Source organism: Saccopteryx leptura, chromosome 4 (genome assembly GCF_036850995.1).
Source record: "Saccopteryx leptura isolate mSacLep1 chromosome 4, mSacLep1_pri_phased_curated, whole genome shotgun sequence".
Classification (NCBI taxonomy): domain Eukaryota; kingdom Metazoa; phylum Chordata; class Mammalia; order Chiroptera; family Emballonuridae; genus Saccopteryx; species Saccopteryx leptura.
This window is the reverse complement of record NC_089506.1, coordinates 72,361,662-72,377,797: the sequence shown is the minus strand read 5'-3', so window position 1 is coordinate 72,377,797 and position 16,136 is coordinate 72,361,662. Positions and strand designations below refer to the sequence as shown.

At 34.1% G+C, this 16,136-nt stretch overlaps 1 protein-coding gene across 16 annotated transcripts in view; it reads right to left on the bottom strand.

Annotated features, from left to right (window-relative positions):
- The window catches only part of MYCBP2 (MYC binding protein 2), a 334,178-nt gene that overhangs the window by 239,599 nt on the left and 78,443 nt on the right, over window positions 1–16,136 (bottom strand). For all 16 annotated transcript variants that reach the window (XM_066380737.1, XM_066380743.1, XM_066380736.1 and 13 more), the window contains exons 6-14: window positions 15,470–15,712; window positions 15,173–15,244; window positions 12,963–13,059; window positions 9,003–9,076; window positions 8,725–8,863; window positions 6,905–6,981; window positions 5,531–5,735; window positions 3,856–4,020; window positions 740–898 (exon numbers count right to left, since the gene is read on the bottom strand). In XM_066380737.1, the coding sequence (XP_066236834.1) occupies window positions 740–898; window positions 3,856–4,020; window positions 5,531–5,735; window positions 6,905–6,981; window positions 8,725–8,863; window positions 9,003–9,076; window positions 12,963–13,059; window positions 15,173–15,244; window positions 15,470–15,712 (1,231 nt within the window). The remainder of the gene's footprint in view (window positions 1–739; window positions 899–3,855; window positions 4,021–5,530; window positions 5,736–6,904; window positions 6,982–8,724; window positions 8,864–9,002; window positions 9,077–12,962; window positions 13,060–15,172; window positions 15,245–15,469; window positions 15,713–16,136) is intronic.

Sequence of the window (16,136 nt, the reverse complement as noted above, 5' to 3'; positions counted from 1 at the left end):
AACCTCAAGGTCTCCAGCTTGAGTGTGGGCTCATCAGACTTAAGCGCAGGGTTGCTGACTTGAGCACGGGGTTGCTGGCTTGAGCGTGAGATCATAGACATGAGCTCATGGTCATTGGCTTGAGCCCAAAGGTCATTGGCTTGAGCAAGTGGTCACTGGCTCAGCTGGAGGCTCCCCCCAAACCCCGTCAAGGCACATATGAGAAAGCAATCAATGAACAACTAAGGTGTCACAACGAAGAACTGATGCTTCTCATCCCTCTCCCTTCTTGCCTGTCCTCTCTCTCACTTAAAAAAAAAAAGGCAAAAAAAAAAAGAGTAGCAATGGCCAGAGGGAAAGGGGGAATGGAGCTCAGGGGAGGGGCGACAAAAGGGGTAAAGTGGGGGTGGAAAGAGACTTTTCATGGGGCATGACAGGGCCTGATGCAGTGTGTAGAGGGTGTTATATTGAGTGGGACACTTGAAACCATGTCAACACAATAAATTAAAAATAAATATTTTACATTAAAAAAAGAAAAAGAAAAAATACAATACACTCATTTGCTCAGAAATGAAGTCTAAAGTATATCTGGTTATTCCAATAATATACTGTCAAATAAGTAAGAAATTCAGTGGTTTTCCTAATTTGTAAGTGTGAAATCAAAGAACTACTTGTTTTGAAATGAAAAAGATTCTTCACGTTGTTCTGAAAGGTAATGAAAAGGTAACACAGAATTTAAAATTAACATAGTCATACCCACCTTTCCCACCTTGGTTCATGGCACCAGTGTCCCGTCCACACTGTCCTTTATTATTTACACCGAATGTCCAAACTTCTCCATTCTTCATTAAAACACAAGTGTGAGCTTTGCCCATAGCTACCTGAATTACAAAATGGCCCTTCAAATCTGTTACCAAACCTATAGGGAAGAGATGATTTGGTAAGAAACAATAAAAAAGCCTTTCTGAGCCTAGTGAATCTTCAGTAATGTAAAATGAGCTATCAATGCAGAACTTTTCATTTCTGGGACAAATTAGCCCACCAAAATGGGAAACAAGTGGTCAAAAGACACAATTTTGTAATTTTTTTAACAAAGCTTCAAAGTATTTATTATTTTTTTATTTACTATTTTATTTTTTAGGTGAAAAGAGGGGAGATAGTGAGGCAGACTCCTACAAGCATCACAACTGGGATCCACCTGATAACCCCATCTGGGGCCAATGCTCAAGTACCGAACTATTTTTAGCACCTGAGATTGACGTGCTTGGACCAACCAAGCTATCCTCAGTGCCCAGGGCTACACTCGAACCAATCGAGACACTGGGTGTGGGAGGGGAAGAGGCAAAGACAGGGGAGAAGGATGTGGGAGAAGCAGATGGTTGCCTCCCTTGTGTGCCCTGATGGAGAATTGAATCCCAGACGTTCATATGCTGGCCCAACACTCTTATCCACTGAGCCATCAGCCAGGGACTCAATATTTTTAAATGTTATCATCTAGACTTGGGAAAAATCTTTATTGTGGCATTAGCTCAAGCTTGTATCTCCTGAATACGTACTTGCTCTAAATGGTAATGCCTTTAAACAACTCTCAAAAGGGTTATTAGTTATCAAACTTTCCTGGCCCAAGCACAAAGCATCCTATAGATTATGTGCTTTAACTTCTTTGACCTGCCTCAGCAAAACAAAGTAAAACAATCATCAAAGTATACTGAAATAACATTGTTTTCATAGAATTCTGGGAGATTTTCCAAAGCAGTATTTTTCAATCCTCTTAAACCTACAATGCTTTCTTCCACAATCCGATGTAGAGCTAGACCTAAACTTCACTGTTTCCTACATTACTTCCATTATACTTGCCATATCCAAGTACCATCCATATTATCTGAATTTTTTTGCATCAATTTTAAATGGATTGAAGCATATTTTAACCTTATCATGTAACAATAAGAGTAAAATTGGAGATTGTTGACTATTTCAAGTATTTCCAACATACACTAAGAAATACCATTTTTAAAGTTAAAGTATTTGTTTTATTTAAATTACAAATAATATAATTCTTGTATCACACTTTGGGAAAACTATTCTACATCATTAGTTCAGATATAACTTCCTTAAGTTGACTTTTCCTTCCACCTTATACTACCCTTATGTCTTTTTGTTAAGTTCACTTCAAAACTCCCATTTTTAGTATTGAAAAAACATGTAATATGCAATAGTGTACTATTATACTAATAATAATATTATTATTAACAGTACTAGCTGCCATGTCCTGAGCCCTTACATATGCTAAGCTCTGTGCTAACTATTTCATAAACATTATCTCCTATAATCTAATAACAACCATATGAAGCAGGTACTATGATTAGCTCCCTTTTTGCAGGTGGAAAAAGAAAGCAAACCCTGCAAAGTTAAATAATTTAAATTAGCTAGCCAACTAAAAGTGATGGTACCAGGATCTGAGTCTATATCCATAACCATTAAAGCACAACTCTCCAAATATTTTTAAATTCTATAATGCTCATTTGTCTCTCAGATCCTCAAAAAGAAAGGAGCCATATTTGTCTAGCCCACCAATCTCCTAACATATTACCAGTTCTCAATAAACAAATGTCAAATAGATGATCAAGTCTCAATTAGCCCTAGCCAAAAAAATTTTTAAAAGCAACAGTTATACTGAATAGTATTTTTAAACTGTTCATGAGCCCACCTCAAAATTTTGATTCACTGTGACATTGAGGACAACTGGAAATCTAAACACCACATTAAGCCAACTCACACATCACCTGAGTACAGTTCAACATGGTAACTGCTATGAATGTTTGATTTATTTCCCTAGCATGAGACAAAACCACTTAAACTTCCAATCAGAAATTTTATTAATTCTGGTTTCCTTTTACAAAAATATTTGTAGGTTTTACATATTTTCCTCATATAAACACCTTCCAAGTAGCTTGCTGTAATCATTACACCTATTTCTAAGTGCCAGAAAAAAACTCTAGCAACTAAATACAACAAATTTTTCAAATCAAAATTCATAAATATAAAGCTATTTGGCTAGTTCTATCCTTCATATCCACTACTTAAATTTTGGGTTTATCTGTCACTCAATCACTTAACAAGTAATTCTTGAGACCCTACTATTCACCAGACACTGTGTGGGACACTGGAGATTTAATAGTAAATAAGTGAGCAATAGTTTCTAACTACTTAACAGGGGAGATAAATAATTCATCAAGTATAAATCAGCTATGTTATGAAAATCAGTTCTCTACAGCAGTGGTCCCCAACCTTTTTGGGGCGACAGACCGGTTTAATGTCAGAAAATATTTTCATGGACTGGCCTTTAGGATGGGACGGATAAATGTATCACGTGACCAAGACAAGCATCAAGAGTGAGTCTTAGACTGATGTAACAGAGGGAATCTGGTCATTTTTTAAAAATAAAACATCATTCAGATTTAAATATAAATAAAACGGAAATAATGTAAGTTATTTATTCTTTCTCTGTGGACTGGTACCAAATGGCCCACAGACCGGTACCAGTCCGCGGCCCTGGGGTTGGGGACCACAGCTCTATAGTACTACCAGAAACATGTCACACGAGCATCTAACTAAGCCTAGGGAAAGTTTTCCAGAGAAAGTAACAGCTAAAGTAGAGCTGTACTAGTCAAGCACCATGATTTGTTCTGATAAAACTAGTGAGTGTTCCCAGCAACAAGACAGACAGAAATCACAAAATGTTGTATTTGCAAATATATGTGAAAAAATGTAGAGAAAGCATCCTATACAAATGTTAATTTTCTAGATACACGGATAATGTTTGGTGCTGTACTTTTCTTCATATAAAGGTGAAATAAGTGTTTAAATTTTACTTACTTGAACTATCAGAGTAAATGGCATCCTTTCCAAACATGTATAGCTCTCCATCTTTAGAAATAACAGAACTACTTCCATTATTGCAGGCTGTGTACACCACAATCTTTCCTTCCATCTTTATTATCTTTTTAGGTTTATAAGGTTTTGATTGCCGTCTGCTCTTAGCTTAAATCAATTAAATTAAATTAAGACATCAATGCACAAACAAAAATGGTTTGTATATAAAACTCAAAGGGGGAAAAACCATTTTATTTACATTTGTGATACACTTGTTTTCACGAAAGCCTGGGATTTCCAACGTGTCAACTAAGTCAACCTACAAGTCTCATGTACTTAATATATAAGCTATCATTATCAGATATTCTTCTTTGTAGCATATTGCAATTCCCAATGGAAAACACAATTTTCTACCAAACTTCTTGGGAGCCCAATCTCTATAGATTAGATATTTACATTATCAAAGTCATTTCATTACCATATATTTTAAATTTTTCCTTTTCTCTCTAACTCTATATTATGTGTATTCTTACACTAGAACCTGGAAAGTAAAATCAGTTCCCTGTTCATTTAAAGCATATGTATTAAGTAGCTCCACATAGTGAGAGACTTTAAGAAATGGAACTATACACATGAAGGGAGAGTGAATAAATTAAATGTGAATGAATCAAGCAACCTCAACTTTTAAAAACTGAATCCCAAAAATGAGCAAAGTATGGGAAATATTAATATTCTGTTCCATTATTCAATCCCAGTTTTGCATGCCTTTCAGAAAAACATACTGTTGTGCTGGGTAAAATTCTGAGATTTAAAATACCATTATATTTTTTCATATGATATGATCCACATACATATATACAACAACTATGTTATCTGGTGCTCTGAATGCTAGAAGAAAACACCGGCTATGCTAAAGTTTCTGAAATATGGTAATATACTTCATTATTATTTTTTTTAATAACTTTATTTTTAATGGGGCGACATTAATAAATCAGGATACATATATTCAAAGATAACAACTCCAGGTTATCTTGTCGTTCACTTAACTTCATAATTATTTGAAGGGATTTCTTTTGGTAACTTATTAACATAAGATTTCTACATTAGATGCTGATTTCAAAACTAAACCTTGTAACATGCTACCCCACTGTGCTATAATATATAAAGTAAATGAGAAGTTAGAAAAAGAGAAACATGACACTTTGAGGAAGACTGAACAGAAATATAGAAAATAACAGATCAACAAAATTGTTTTTCACAGCTAAGGAATTCCTTTCATTTTAGAGAAATAACATCAAGAACAGTGATCCATAGCTGACAATACTATACAAGGTTACATAAAGTTTACTTCATGCTCAGATATATGTTACTCCCAAAATTTTGGTTTACCTAAAATATGATAATATCTCAAAATAAATAAGTTTTTTAAAATATCAACTGACAAAAACAGATAAATAGCCACATAAACATAAAGCATATTATAATTCATAAATATGAACTCTAGAATGTGATCTGTATAGTTCTTTAATAAACAGTATACCACCACAATTAACTGAATATGCCCCAATGTAAAATCCTCTAGTAATTTGATGAGGTTAGTACTGTTGAAATTGATATGCCTTGTGTTAATAAATTCTATACTATTTTTACTAAACATCCAGTTGACCAGTTAACTTACTTGACTCTCCATCTTCTCCTTTACTAGCAGATCCTGTAAAGAATATGCTTCCATCTTCTGCAACTAAAAGGGCATGAGAACCATCGTGTCCAACGGAGAAGTGCACAATCTTTGGAGATTTTGTAATTGGTAGCTCAACCCATTTTCCTGCTGAAGGACCACCTTGTTTGATTCCAAGACTCTGGTATTTGCCAGTGTAATATATCTTATATAATAATAATTTTAAAAAGAATAGAAAAGAAAAATAAATTAAGAAATTACAGTGCCTTTTGGAGGAGTGCACAAAGTTTTACATGTGAAGAAAAAAAAAACTTCCATATTTTATTGAAAAACAAAAATAATAAAAACCCAAACTTTTTAAAATAGAATTTGACTTCTATGAACTAAGGAGAAAAACCAGCATGTTTTCCCAAAAAGACAGTACATAATAGTTTTATTTATCTATTCAGAAGTTATCTTTTATAAGTGTCCTAAATATATATGAAAAAAATATGCTGGTCCTGGCCTGTGGTTCAGTGAATAGAGCGCTGAACCAGCATATGGACGTCCTGGGTTCGATTCCTGGTCAGGGCACACAGAGAATTGACCATCTGCTTCTCTCTCCTTCTCTCTCCCCCTCCCCTCCCTTTTTCCCTCCTGCAGTCAGTAACTCAACTGGTTCAAGAGTGGTCCTGGGTGCTAAAAATAGCTCACTGCTTGAACTCAGCCCCAGGCAGGTTGCTAGGTGAATCCTAGTTGGGGTGCATACGGGAGGAAGTCTGCCTCACTATCTTCCCCCTTTCTCACCTTAAAAAAAATGTTTTATACTCAGCCCCAGCTGGTTGGCTCAGTGGTAAAGTGTTGGCCCAGAGTGTGGAAGTCCCAGTTCGATTCCTGGTCAGGGCACATAGAAGCGCCCATCTGCTTCTCCACCCTTCCCACCCTCCTTCCTCTCTGTCTCTCTCTTCCCCTCCTGCAGTCAAGGCTCCATTGGAGCAAAGATGGCCCGGGCGCTGAGGATGGCTCCATTGTCTCCGCCTGAGGCGCCAGAATGGCTTCAGCCTCAACGGAGCAATGTCCAGATGGAAAGAGCATCGGCCCCTGGTGGGCATGCTGGGTGGATCCCAGTTGGGCACATGCAGGAGTCTGTCTGACTGCCTCCCTGCTTCTAATTTTGGAAAAATACAAAAAAAAAAAAGTTTTATACTCTTTAATGTCAATTTTCTTTAATATTAAGCATGAATAAAATTTTCCACATAAAAAATGAAATAATTTAAATCAAAAATTTAAATAGGATTGCTTAAACATGTGAACTATGTAAACTAAACAACTGATTGTATCAATTCTCTCTTAAAGCAAAGAATGTTAATTTTTAATCCTAAAAGGATGATTTACCTTTCCATTTGCTGTTTTCATTAGTGCAAACTCTCGTCCTGCACCAAGAATTGCTGACTCCTCATCAAATCCTGTACCTATAATACAGTAAGATCAATAAATTCTATTATTTTAATACAAATAATTCCAAGCATAACTTGCAGTATTTTGAGTGATTAAAAAGTCAATTAAATTAATATCACTAAAAAACAAGTATGACAAAATGTCATATACATACTTAAATTTTTTAATTTTTTTTATTTTATTTATTAATTTTAGAAAGGAGAGAGAGAGAAAGAGAGAGAGAGAGAGAGAGAAGGGGGGAGGAGCAGGAAGCATCAACTCCCATATGTGCCTTGACCAGGCAAGCCCAGGGTTTCGAACCAGCAACCTCAGCATTTCCAGGTCGACGCTTTATCCACTGCGCCACCACAGGTCAGGCTACATACTTAAATTTTTTTAAAATATTAACAATAAGTACACTACTCCAAGGAAAGATAAGATTATCATAAATTTCTTAGTTTGTTCCAAACTAGTGCCAGATAAACTTTTTCAATATTAAATAAAAGTTTTTCAAAGCAATGCGAGCTATAGCCCTTGAATTAATAAATAAATAGCACATTTTTAGTAAGCATCTATTAGGTTTCAGGCATTACAGAATGCATGAACCTTATCCTATCTGAACCTTACAACTATTGGGTCAAGTTCACAAATAATAAAGTTTGATGAGGTCAGTCGAGACCCAGAGTCATTTGAGTTTGAACAATGCCTTGCAACTATCTGAATTACGGTATTTTAGATTCTCCATTTTATGTTTTTTTTCCACAGAACACTTCATGAACCTGACTCCATAAGTGTGTATTTATACACGCAGACCCTCAGGCACATTTTCAAATTGTCAACTATAAGTATATAATTATATATGGAACATTTTATTATTTTGTCCAATTATACAAATTACTAAATAGCTAATGGGTTTGTTAAATTTAAAAACTAATATCAATTTAATATATTCTATAAAAGAATTTTAAACACTACATAATTAAATAAAATATGCAAAGTAAATCATTAAAGTCAAATTTATTAAATATAACGAGACAGTCAAAAGAGGTGGGTCTTGCAAAGAATCCTGTAAGTTAAAAAATGACACTCGTACACCTTCAGTAGCACGGCAAACCAGAACTGAGACGACCATGGGAACCTGTGGTCCTAATGACTACTATGACACTGCAAGAACAAGTCTAGTAAATCTGAGAAATGCTCTGTTTGTCTGTATGTCTGTATCCAAATGAATGATTATTAATCAGCTTGTTAGGTCTATTTTCACAATCTATGGGATCATTCAATTGGTTTTCCTGAAAATATGTTCAAACCAAAATTAAATGTTTCAATGAGATAACTATGTTTATCACTGTAGTAACATTTGACAACAGAAGTTTTCAAACTTTAAATAACTGAATACAGATATAGCATATAACCTAATGATGTCCAGAAGTAGTGTCTAATTCTTATCAAATGTAAGTTTATTTTCTTTTACTTTACTCAAAATGAAAATGAAAGATTAGTCACTTCCTTAAAATGGCATTCATATATCATACTCTGTTTAAAAGGCGAAAGATTTATACAATCTGAAGAGAAACCAGAGCATCATCACACTCTGTTTAAAGGCCATTCATTTCCTAGTTACTTATACATATTAATCCTTAAGTGTGCTTTAAAGTAATAGACAGTAAAATAGCTCCTAATATATGTTACGCTGCTGAAAACATAATGTCAGTTTTCATAAGAATAAAGAATCTGAAAATTAAAATATGAGATAAAGGCTTTTTTGACCCTCTTACTTATAATATGCAAGTCCTTTTCCAAATCAAATAGCGAGATACCACAGGCATGTAAGCACTTTCTGGCCAGTTTAAGTTGTAATTCTTGTTGTAGTACAGGTTCAGTGCTTGTGGCAAATATTCTGACCACAAAGCCATCCTAAAACAAATAAAACATACACAGTATTATGTTGCATGAATTGGTCTTTTAAAGCTCTACATTCCATCAAACAAAAACCAAGTAATTTAGAAGAAAGAGATTCCATTTACATCAGTTACTCCTGATTCAGAGTACTTACATCTCTTGAAGCAGCTATCTGATTAATATATTCTCCATCAGTAAATAAGATATTTTGACCTTCAGTGTGGCAATCTATCAAAAGGGGAAAAAAAGTAATTCTATTACAATATAAATAAACACTTCACAAAATGACTTTTCTCCTTTGTTGAAGTCAGAATGAGAGTTCTCCACGCAATTAGGATAAACTTAAATTCAAAGGGAGACTGCTTTTTAAATAAGAACTACAAATTAGCAGAGACTAAATAATTCAACTAATAATATTTATTATATTTTGTGTTTACATTTATATGTCTTCCATAATCAAGGAACTCAGAACCCACCTAATTTCAAAATGAATTAGTACTCAAGTCTGATCATAAGCATGCATCACGATGAACAAACTATGTTGGTTATGATAATTTCGATACAATCACATGCAGATGTAGGCAACACTCTTCCTCAGACATACATCCCAGTCATTAGTATAACAGAAAAATAAAGACAGACCTAAAAGCTTCTGTATTTGAGTCTATGGCGTTCAACTACAGATATCCCTTGCTTTATAAAACAGAACTGGTTTTACAGTTTCCACTTAGAAGTTTAATGCTTATTCCGAGCATTTCTAGCAGTTAGCATGATATACTTTTTTTATACGTTCATTCTTCATAGCACAGACAAGTCTATACTTATGTATATATTTTTTTGTCTGAAAGTATTCATGTATTCTGGCTGGAATACCATATTTTATCAATATGTTTGTATCTGTGGAACAGTGCATTATATACTTTGATCAAAATAATGCACAAGTGCAATTATAACAAGGGATACCAGTATTACAGAAGGACCACTGGGACATGTGTTAGTGATTGCTACTAAATAACATAAAACTAATGCAAAACCAACATCTAAGTATAAACTGTATCCTTTTTGGAAAATAAATGTTCAGCAAGCAAGTAAAGAAGCACACACAATTCCCAAAATAACTGCAGAGAACTAGGATGAATCTCTCCATTAATTACAATACCAAAAATATTTCATTTCTATTTGCACCTGAATCAACAAAACATAAAATTCTGTTTTGGAATGCAGTAATGAAACCCACCCAAAGAGGATGGATTACTCTATATCTTTGCCCAGGAGCTTCATACTAGCATACTTCCTTATTATAAATATGCAAAACACAGGCAGACCCTTACCAAATAGAGAATTCAGTGATCACAAACTGGAAATACAAACTGGGAGACAAGGCCCACTGGTAGCCCAAGAGACTTGGTAATCAAAGATAGGAGAAACCGAAAGAAAGAGTTCCTAGTCCACTGTACAGAATACAAAGAGGCGCAAGAAAGATGCTTCTCAAGCTCTAAGCAGTAAGATTTTAAACTAAAAAGCAAAGAAGAAAAACTCATTATAATTCAGATAAACGCAGGGGTGAGGAGTGAAGTGGCGCAAGAAGAATAGCAAAAACCCTCATGATCTGAGGCAGCCTGTCACCAGACATGGAGAATAAATGACATACGAATACAATATAAGAGCTATGCTAACATATAAAGGCTAAAATGACAATTAATAGGAAAAAGTACATTTTAAGTTCATCAGTGCTAGGCTGAAAATAACTTATTTATAAACTAGACTAGAAGACGAGTTCGATCATGAAGCTCAAGGAATTAGCAGATTTATGTCAATTTTAAACATGGCATTCACTCTGCTTGTTCTTCATTGGAAAGCTACAGGGCAGAGGTGGCCCTAGCTAGGGGGAAAAAAGTACTATTGAAGAAATTGCAGTCCAGGTCAAAGACACAGAAAAATGACAAAAGGCTTCTTCAGGCTTGAGGGAAGTCTTCCTGCTGTGTGGTTTCAAAAAGATTTTCTCTTTATTCTTTCGATATCCATCATGTAACAAGACAGCATCTTCAGGAAAATATCAAGCAGTATCTGCCAGTTTGGAAGACACACAACATGGGACTATCCTTCCAAAGTTTACTTCATTCTTCATATGGTATATATGGTATATATTTCATAAATATGGTATATATTTATGAAACAGACACACTTGTATTGCTAAAAGTTGCATTTTACATGTTAAATAATGCAGAGGGATTTAAGCTAAAAACAGTAACAAGTCATTCTTTATGACGGTGGAATAAAGACAAGAGTTGAAGGTAGACCATTTGTAAATGGTCTTCTTAGTCATTATCTCTATTAAATGATGAGTGTTTCTCAGAAGTAAATTGTTTATATTAGTATCCATCTGTAGGGCAAAGGTTAAGACTTTTCTTTCAGAACACTATCCTAAAATGACTTGCACAAAGACAAGTGAGAGGGATGTCCATTATAGTGTATTTTATATTGCAAAAAAAAACAGGAAGAAACTTCTATTCCAATATTTTAATAAATGAAATGTTTTTTAACATTAAAATGATAGTATGAAAGACTATTTAGTGGCCTGCAAATATATTCAGAATAATGATTAAAAAGGATAGGTTAAAAAAGCAATATGTAGCATAAGATCAATTTTTTACAAGTATGTACACATATACATAGGAAAAAGACAGGAAGGACATTCAGCAATGTTATAGTGTTTATACATGGGAAGTTACAATTAATTTGATTTTTTGTTTATATGATACTTATACAATAAATACAGGGCGGAACAGAAGTAAGTTTGCAGTTGTTTGAAAGAAAGTAATACAATAATTAACAAGTAGTAATACAAGAATAAGCTCTGTTTTGTCGACTCACAACAGCAAACCTACTTTTGCCACACCCTATATAATTCCTTTTAATGTATGTATATATGTAGGATACATATTATTATTTTAAAGTTTTTGTTACTACTATTGTTATTATTCATACCAGAGTCATGGCCCATTTAACAAATTTGTCATTAGAAAAACAAAGTCTGTACACAAATCTGAAAACAGATAGTTATAAAATTGCTTCAGTAAGTCATCAGTTTTCCAAAGTAGGTTTATTTGTGAAACACACATAAAATGTAGTATTTACCTTAATATAGTGTCATCTACACTAATTTGGATATATGTATATATAGTAATGCTCAAATAAATGTTTGATGAAGTTATAAAAATTAACAAGCAGGCTTCCTCCTCAATGTGATCTTCAGAAGTAGTCCCCTTTTATTTTTAGATGATCAAATACACAGAAGTAATGCTGTCACTTACCATAAAATTATTGATAGATACATTAAGCATTCAAGATTTTAATATAAACAAACTCCTTTAAAATGAATTAAAGGTATAAGCAAATTCAAAGATCTTCTAATTGAGAATGTATTACACAACTGCTCAGTATTTCACAAAATTTAACAGCTACTGCCTCAGAATTTAGACAGCATGGTGATTTGGGTGATACACCAGTAAAACCTCAAAATTAAAGCAATGTGAACTGTGTCCAAAATACCTTATCAGAGTATTATTAAAAGTATATATGATGAAATTCTTAAAAATTCATGGCCTGCCCTGAAATCTTTTCTCTGAAAACCATTTATTATGGAAGAAAACCCAAGCAAAAACATAACATCGCCCCCCTAATTCAGCAGCTGAAATAGTTCTGGTGGGGTAAGTGTTGGGCATCATCTGAAATAGGCAAGAATTTAAAATTAAATATTAACGCTGGTCAGAGATCCAGTGTGTTAGAGCATCTTCCAAAGGCACATATAGGAACAGCCCAATGTTCCTGTCTCTGTCTCTGTCTCTCTCCCCGTTCCTCTTTCACTAAAATAAATTTAAAAAATTAAAAAGAAATAAATTAAATATTAAAACACTTAATTCTTGTTATTTGTTTTCCTCAGATGCATTAACTTTGTATCGACTATAAAGTGTCTTAAATGTCATGAATTTTTAACCTATTTGAAAGCAAGCACTATTCCTTGTTAATCATTCTTTATATGTCCTAAATGGCTAACATGTACATCTCTTAAAATCAACTGTGAAAAAAACAAGTGAGGTGTTCACTAGCATACCTGGTAACATTACGGTACCATCTTGTTCCAGTGTCTCAGGGCTTATTCTTATGGCTGTCATGCTGTGGTTATTCACATCTCTATACAATAAATAACCCTGAAAACAACAAAGACATTTTACTATATTACATGTTAAAATACCTTTTCATTACCAACTTAGCAGACAAAGTAGTAATGCAGCTCTGTATTATAGTTTTTCTGAGGTTCAACAAGACTTCACTATTGATGTCTAAAGCAGATTAAAGGTTAAAAAATAAGAACATGGGTAAACTTTAATATAGGGAAAAACTGCACACCACTGGGTATCAATTATCCTGTTATATTCTCAGATACATATATTAGACACTCTGCACTGGACACCACATTTTGTTCAAAATTATTATATTGCTTGCTAAGTAAACAATAGACATGTACTCTGTTCCTTTAACAAATATTTTAAGGAAAAATAACTGAAATATTTAGGTTAATATTTAAAAACAGAATAGTAGGCCCTGGCCGAATGGCTCAGTAATGAGTGTCGGCCCAGTGTGTGGAAGTCCCAAGTTCAATACCTGGCCAGGAAAAACAGGTGAAGCTGCTTCTCCACCCTTCCCCCTCTCCTTTCTCTATATTTCTCTCTTCCCCTCCCACAACCAAAACTCCATTGGAGCAAACTTGGCCCGGTCGCTGAGGATGGCTCCATGGCCTCCACCTCAGGTGCTAGAATGGCTCCAGCTGCAGTGGAGTAACGCCCCAAATGGGCAAAAGCATCACACCCTATTGGCATGCCGAGTGGATTCGGGTCGGGCACATGCGGGAATCTCTCTCTCTGCCTCCTGGCTTCTCATTTCAGAAAAATTAAAAAATAAAATAAAATAAATAAATAAAAAGAGTAGTAGTTTTTAGATAAATTGATATGCTACTGAACATATTTTTGTAATAATTATTTTCCATAGCATTATTTCTTAGATAAAATATACTAGTGGCAAATAAAAATCTGATGAGACATTTTAAATCAGGTTAAGTTTTAAGAGATAATTATTGAGAAACTGACATTTAAAAATTTAACTTCAAATTCCCCCAATAAATGATATAGCAGAATTATTTTTCATATAACAGTAATTTAATTTTTAATATACTTTCAAATATTTTTTACTATTTGCTGCTGACAACAAACAGTGAGCTGGGCAAAGGACATTTTCATTCTAGGTCCTTCCACAAGGGAACATGGCTTCACCTCTCAGGTAGGAATAGTATAGAAATAAGCACTTCTGGCCTCTTTATATATCGTTTATTTGCTTCTCTCCATAGGAGGAGGAGTAATGTATCTGAGGTGGACACGCATTTGGCCATGTTAATCAGGTGATAAGATAGCAGCATTAAGAAAGCAACTCGGGCTCTTTTCTCATTTTGGTAATACTTTGCATGATCCTCCATCCAGTCAGCTATCCACTGGAAAGTCCACACACTGTTCCCTGAGGTACTGGTCTAGATGCAGAATAAACAAGTTTCTGGAAGGAACTCTAATTTGGCCTCAGGTCACAGCTACATTCCCAATTCAGATTTGTTAATCATAAAGACGGTCATTGATTCTTATCTAGAGGCTCACTTAAACAAGAAGTGCAACACAAAACATTTTTATTCCCATTTTACAGCTACATCAGAGACTCAAGTTAATCAAGTTGTCCAAAGTCACATAGCTAGTAAGAAGCAGGGCCAGAACTAAAATTACATATCTTATGAATTCTAAGCCAATGTTCTTTCCACTACACTATGCCACTGTTAAAGATATATTATTAAAATATACCGTATCTGTTTAAGATGGACAGCTGTCAGAGGGAAGGGGGGAGAATGGATGAAATCAAAGAAGGTGAAGAGATTAGCCAAATTATATATACATAACACATAGATACAGCCAACAGGGTAGCAAGTCCCAGAGGGAAAGGGTGGATGGAAGTGGGGAGATGGGGACAAAAGGGGTGAAATGAGAACAAAAAGAGACTGCATGGGACATGGAGGGGCACAATGTGGACGGTTGAGGGTGTTATATTGAGTGGTACACTTGAAACTATGTCAACACAATACATTAAAAATTAAAATTAAAAAAATTAAATTATATTAAAATATATATATATATACCATTTCTATTTAAGTAAAAGTAATATACAAGTACAAACCACATGTTTTAAAAAAATAAGAAAAAAATCTGTTTACTGTAGATATTCCCCTACCTGAGCATACCCTAACCAAGACTTTTTTTCTTTTCTGTTCCTGATGCGAGATGTAGAATTATATATATGGCCCTGTAAAATAACAAAAGTTAGTCTATTAACAGTTTCATCATTAATAACCAATAAAAAATATAGATAAATGACATTTAATGCATTTGTTTCCGTAATGACTTCCAAAGAAATACTATTAAATCAAAATTAGATGATACTCTGAAAATAAAGCTAGAAACAAACAGAACACTTATCAGTATAGATATAACTTCTATAATGATTAAGAAATGTAGGAAATCATATTACCCTAACTGTTCCACTGTATCCAGAGCCTATTTTGTATAATCCATCTTTGCATAACAGATAAAGAAAAAATCCATCATTCTGAAGTAGACATTGATCATCTTCATCAACAGATATTTCTTTTAATGGCCACCTGTGCATTAAGGCTGCTTTCTTAATGCCATTGCTAAACCAGTCCTGAATTTGAATTTTTCCCACCAACACTGCCTGTACACTTCTCTGCAGTGAATTTAGTATTGTTGGCACCTATTAAAAAAAAGAAGAAAAAAGATACATTGTTAAATGTCCTAAACATAAAACATACTGTTAATCATCATCATTTATTTAAAAATTAATTATTATAATTGCATCAATAGAATAAAATATCTAGAAATAAATTTAACTAAGGAGGTGAAAGACCTGTAATCTGAAAACTGTAAAATACTGATGAAGGAAATTGAAGACAACACAACAAATGGAAAGATCTACTATGCTCATGGATTAGAAGAATTATTGTTAAAATGTTCACACTACCCAGATAATTTCTATTGCTGTCTACTATGAAAGATGCTGCTGCTCCTCCCTTCCCAAATCCTCCCTTCCCAAAATTGGGCTATATAATAATTTCTAGTTAAACCAGTATTGGGAGGTCATTTTATTATGACTGTGTAATCATTGTTCAGAACCAAGC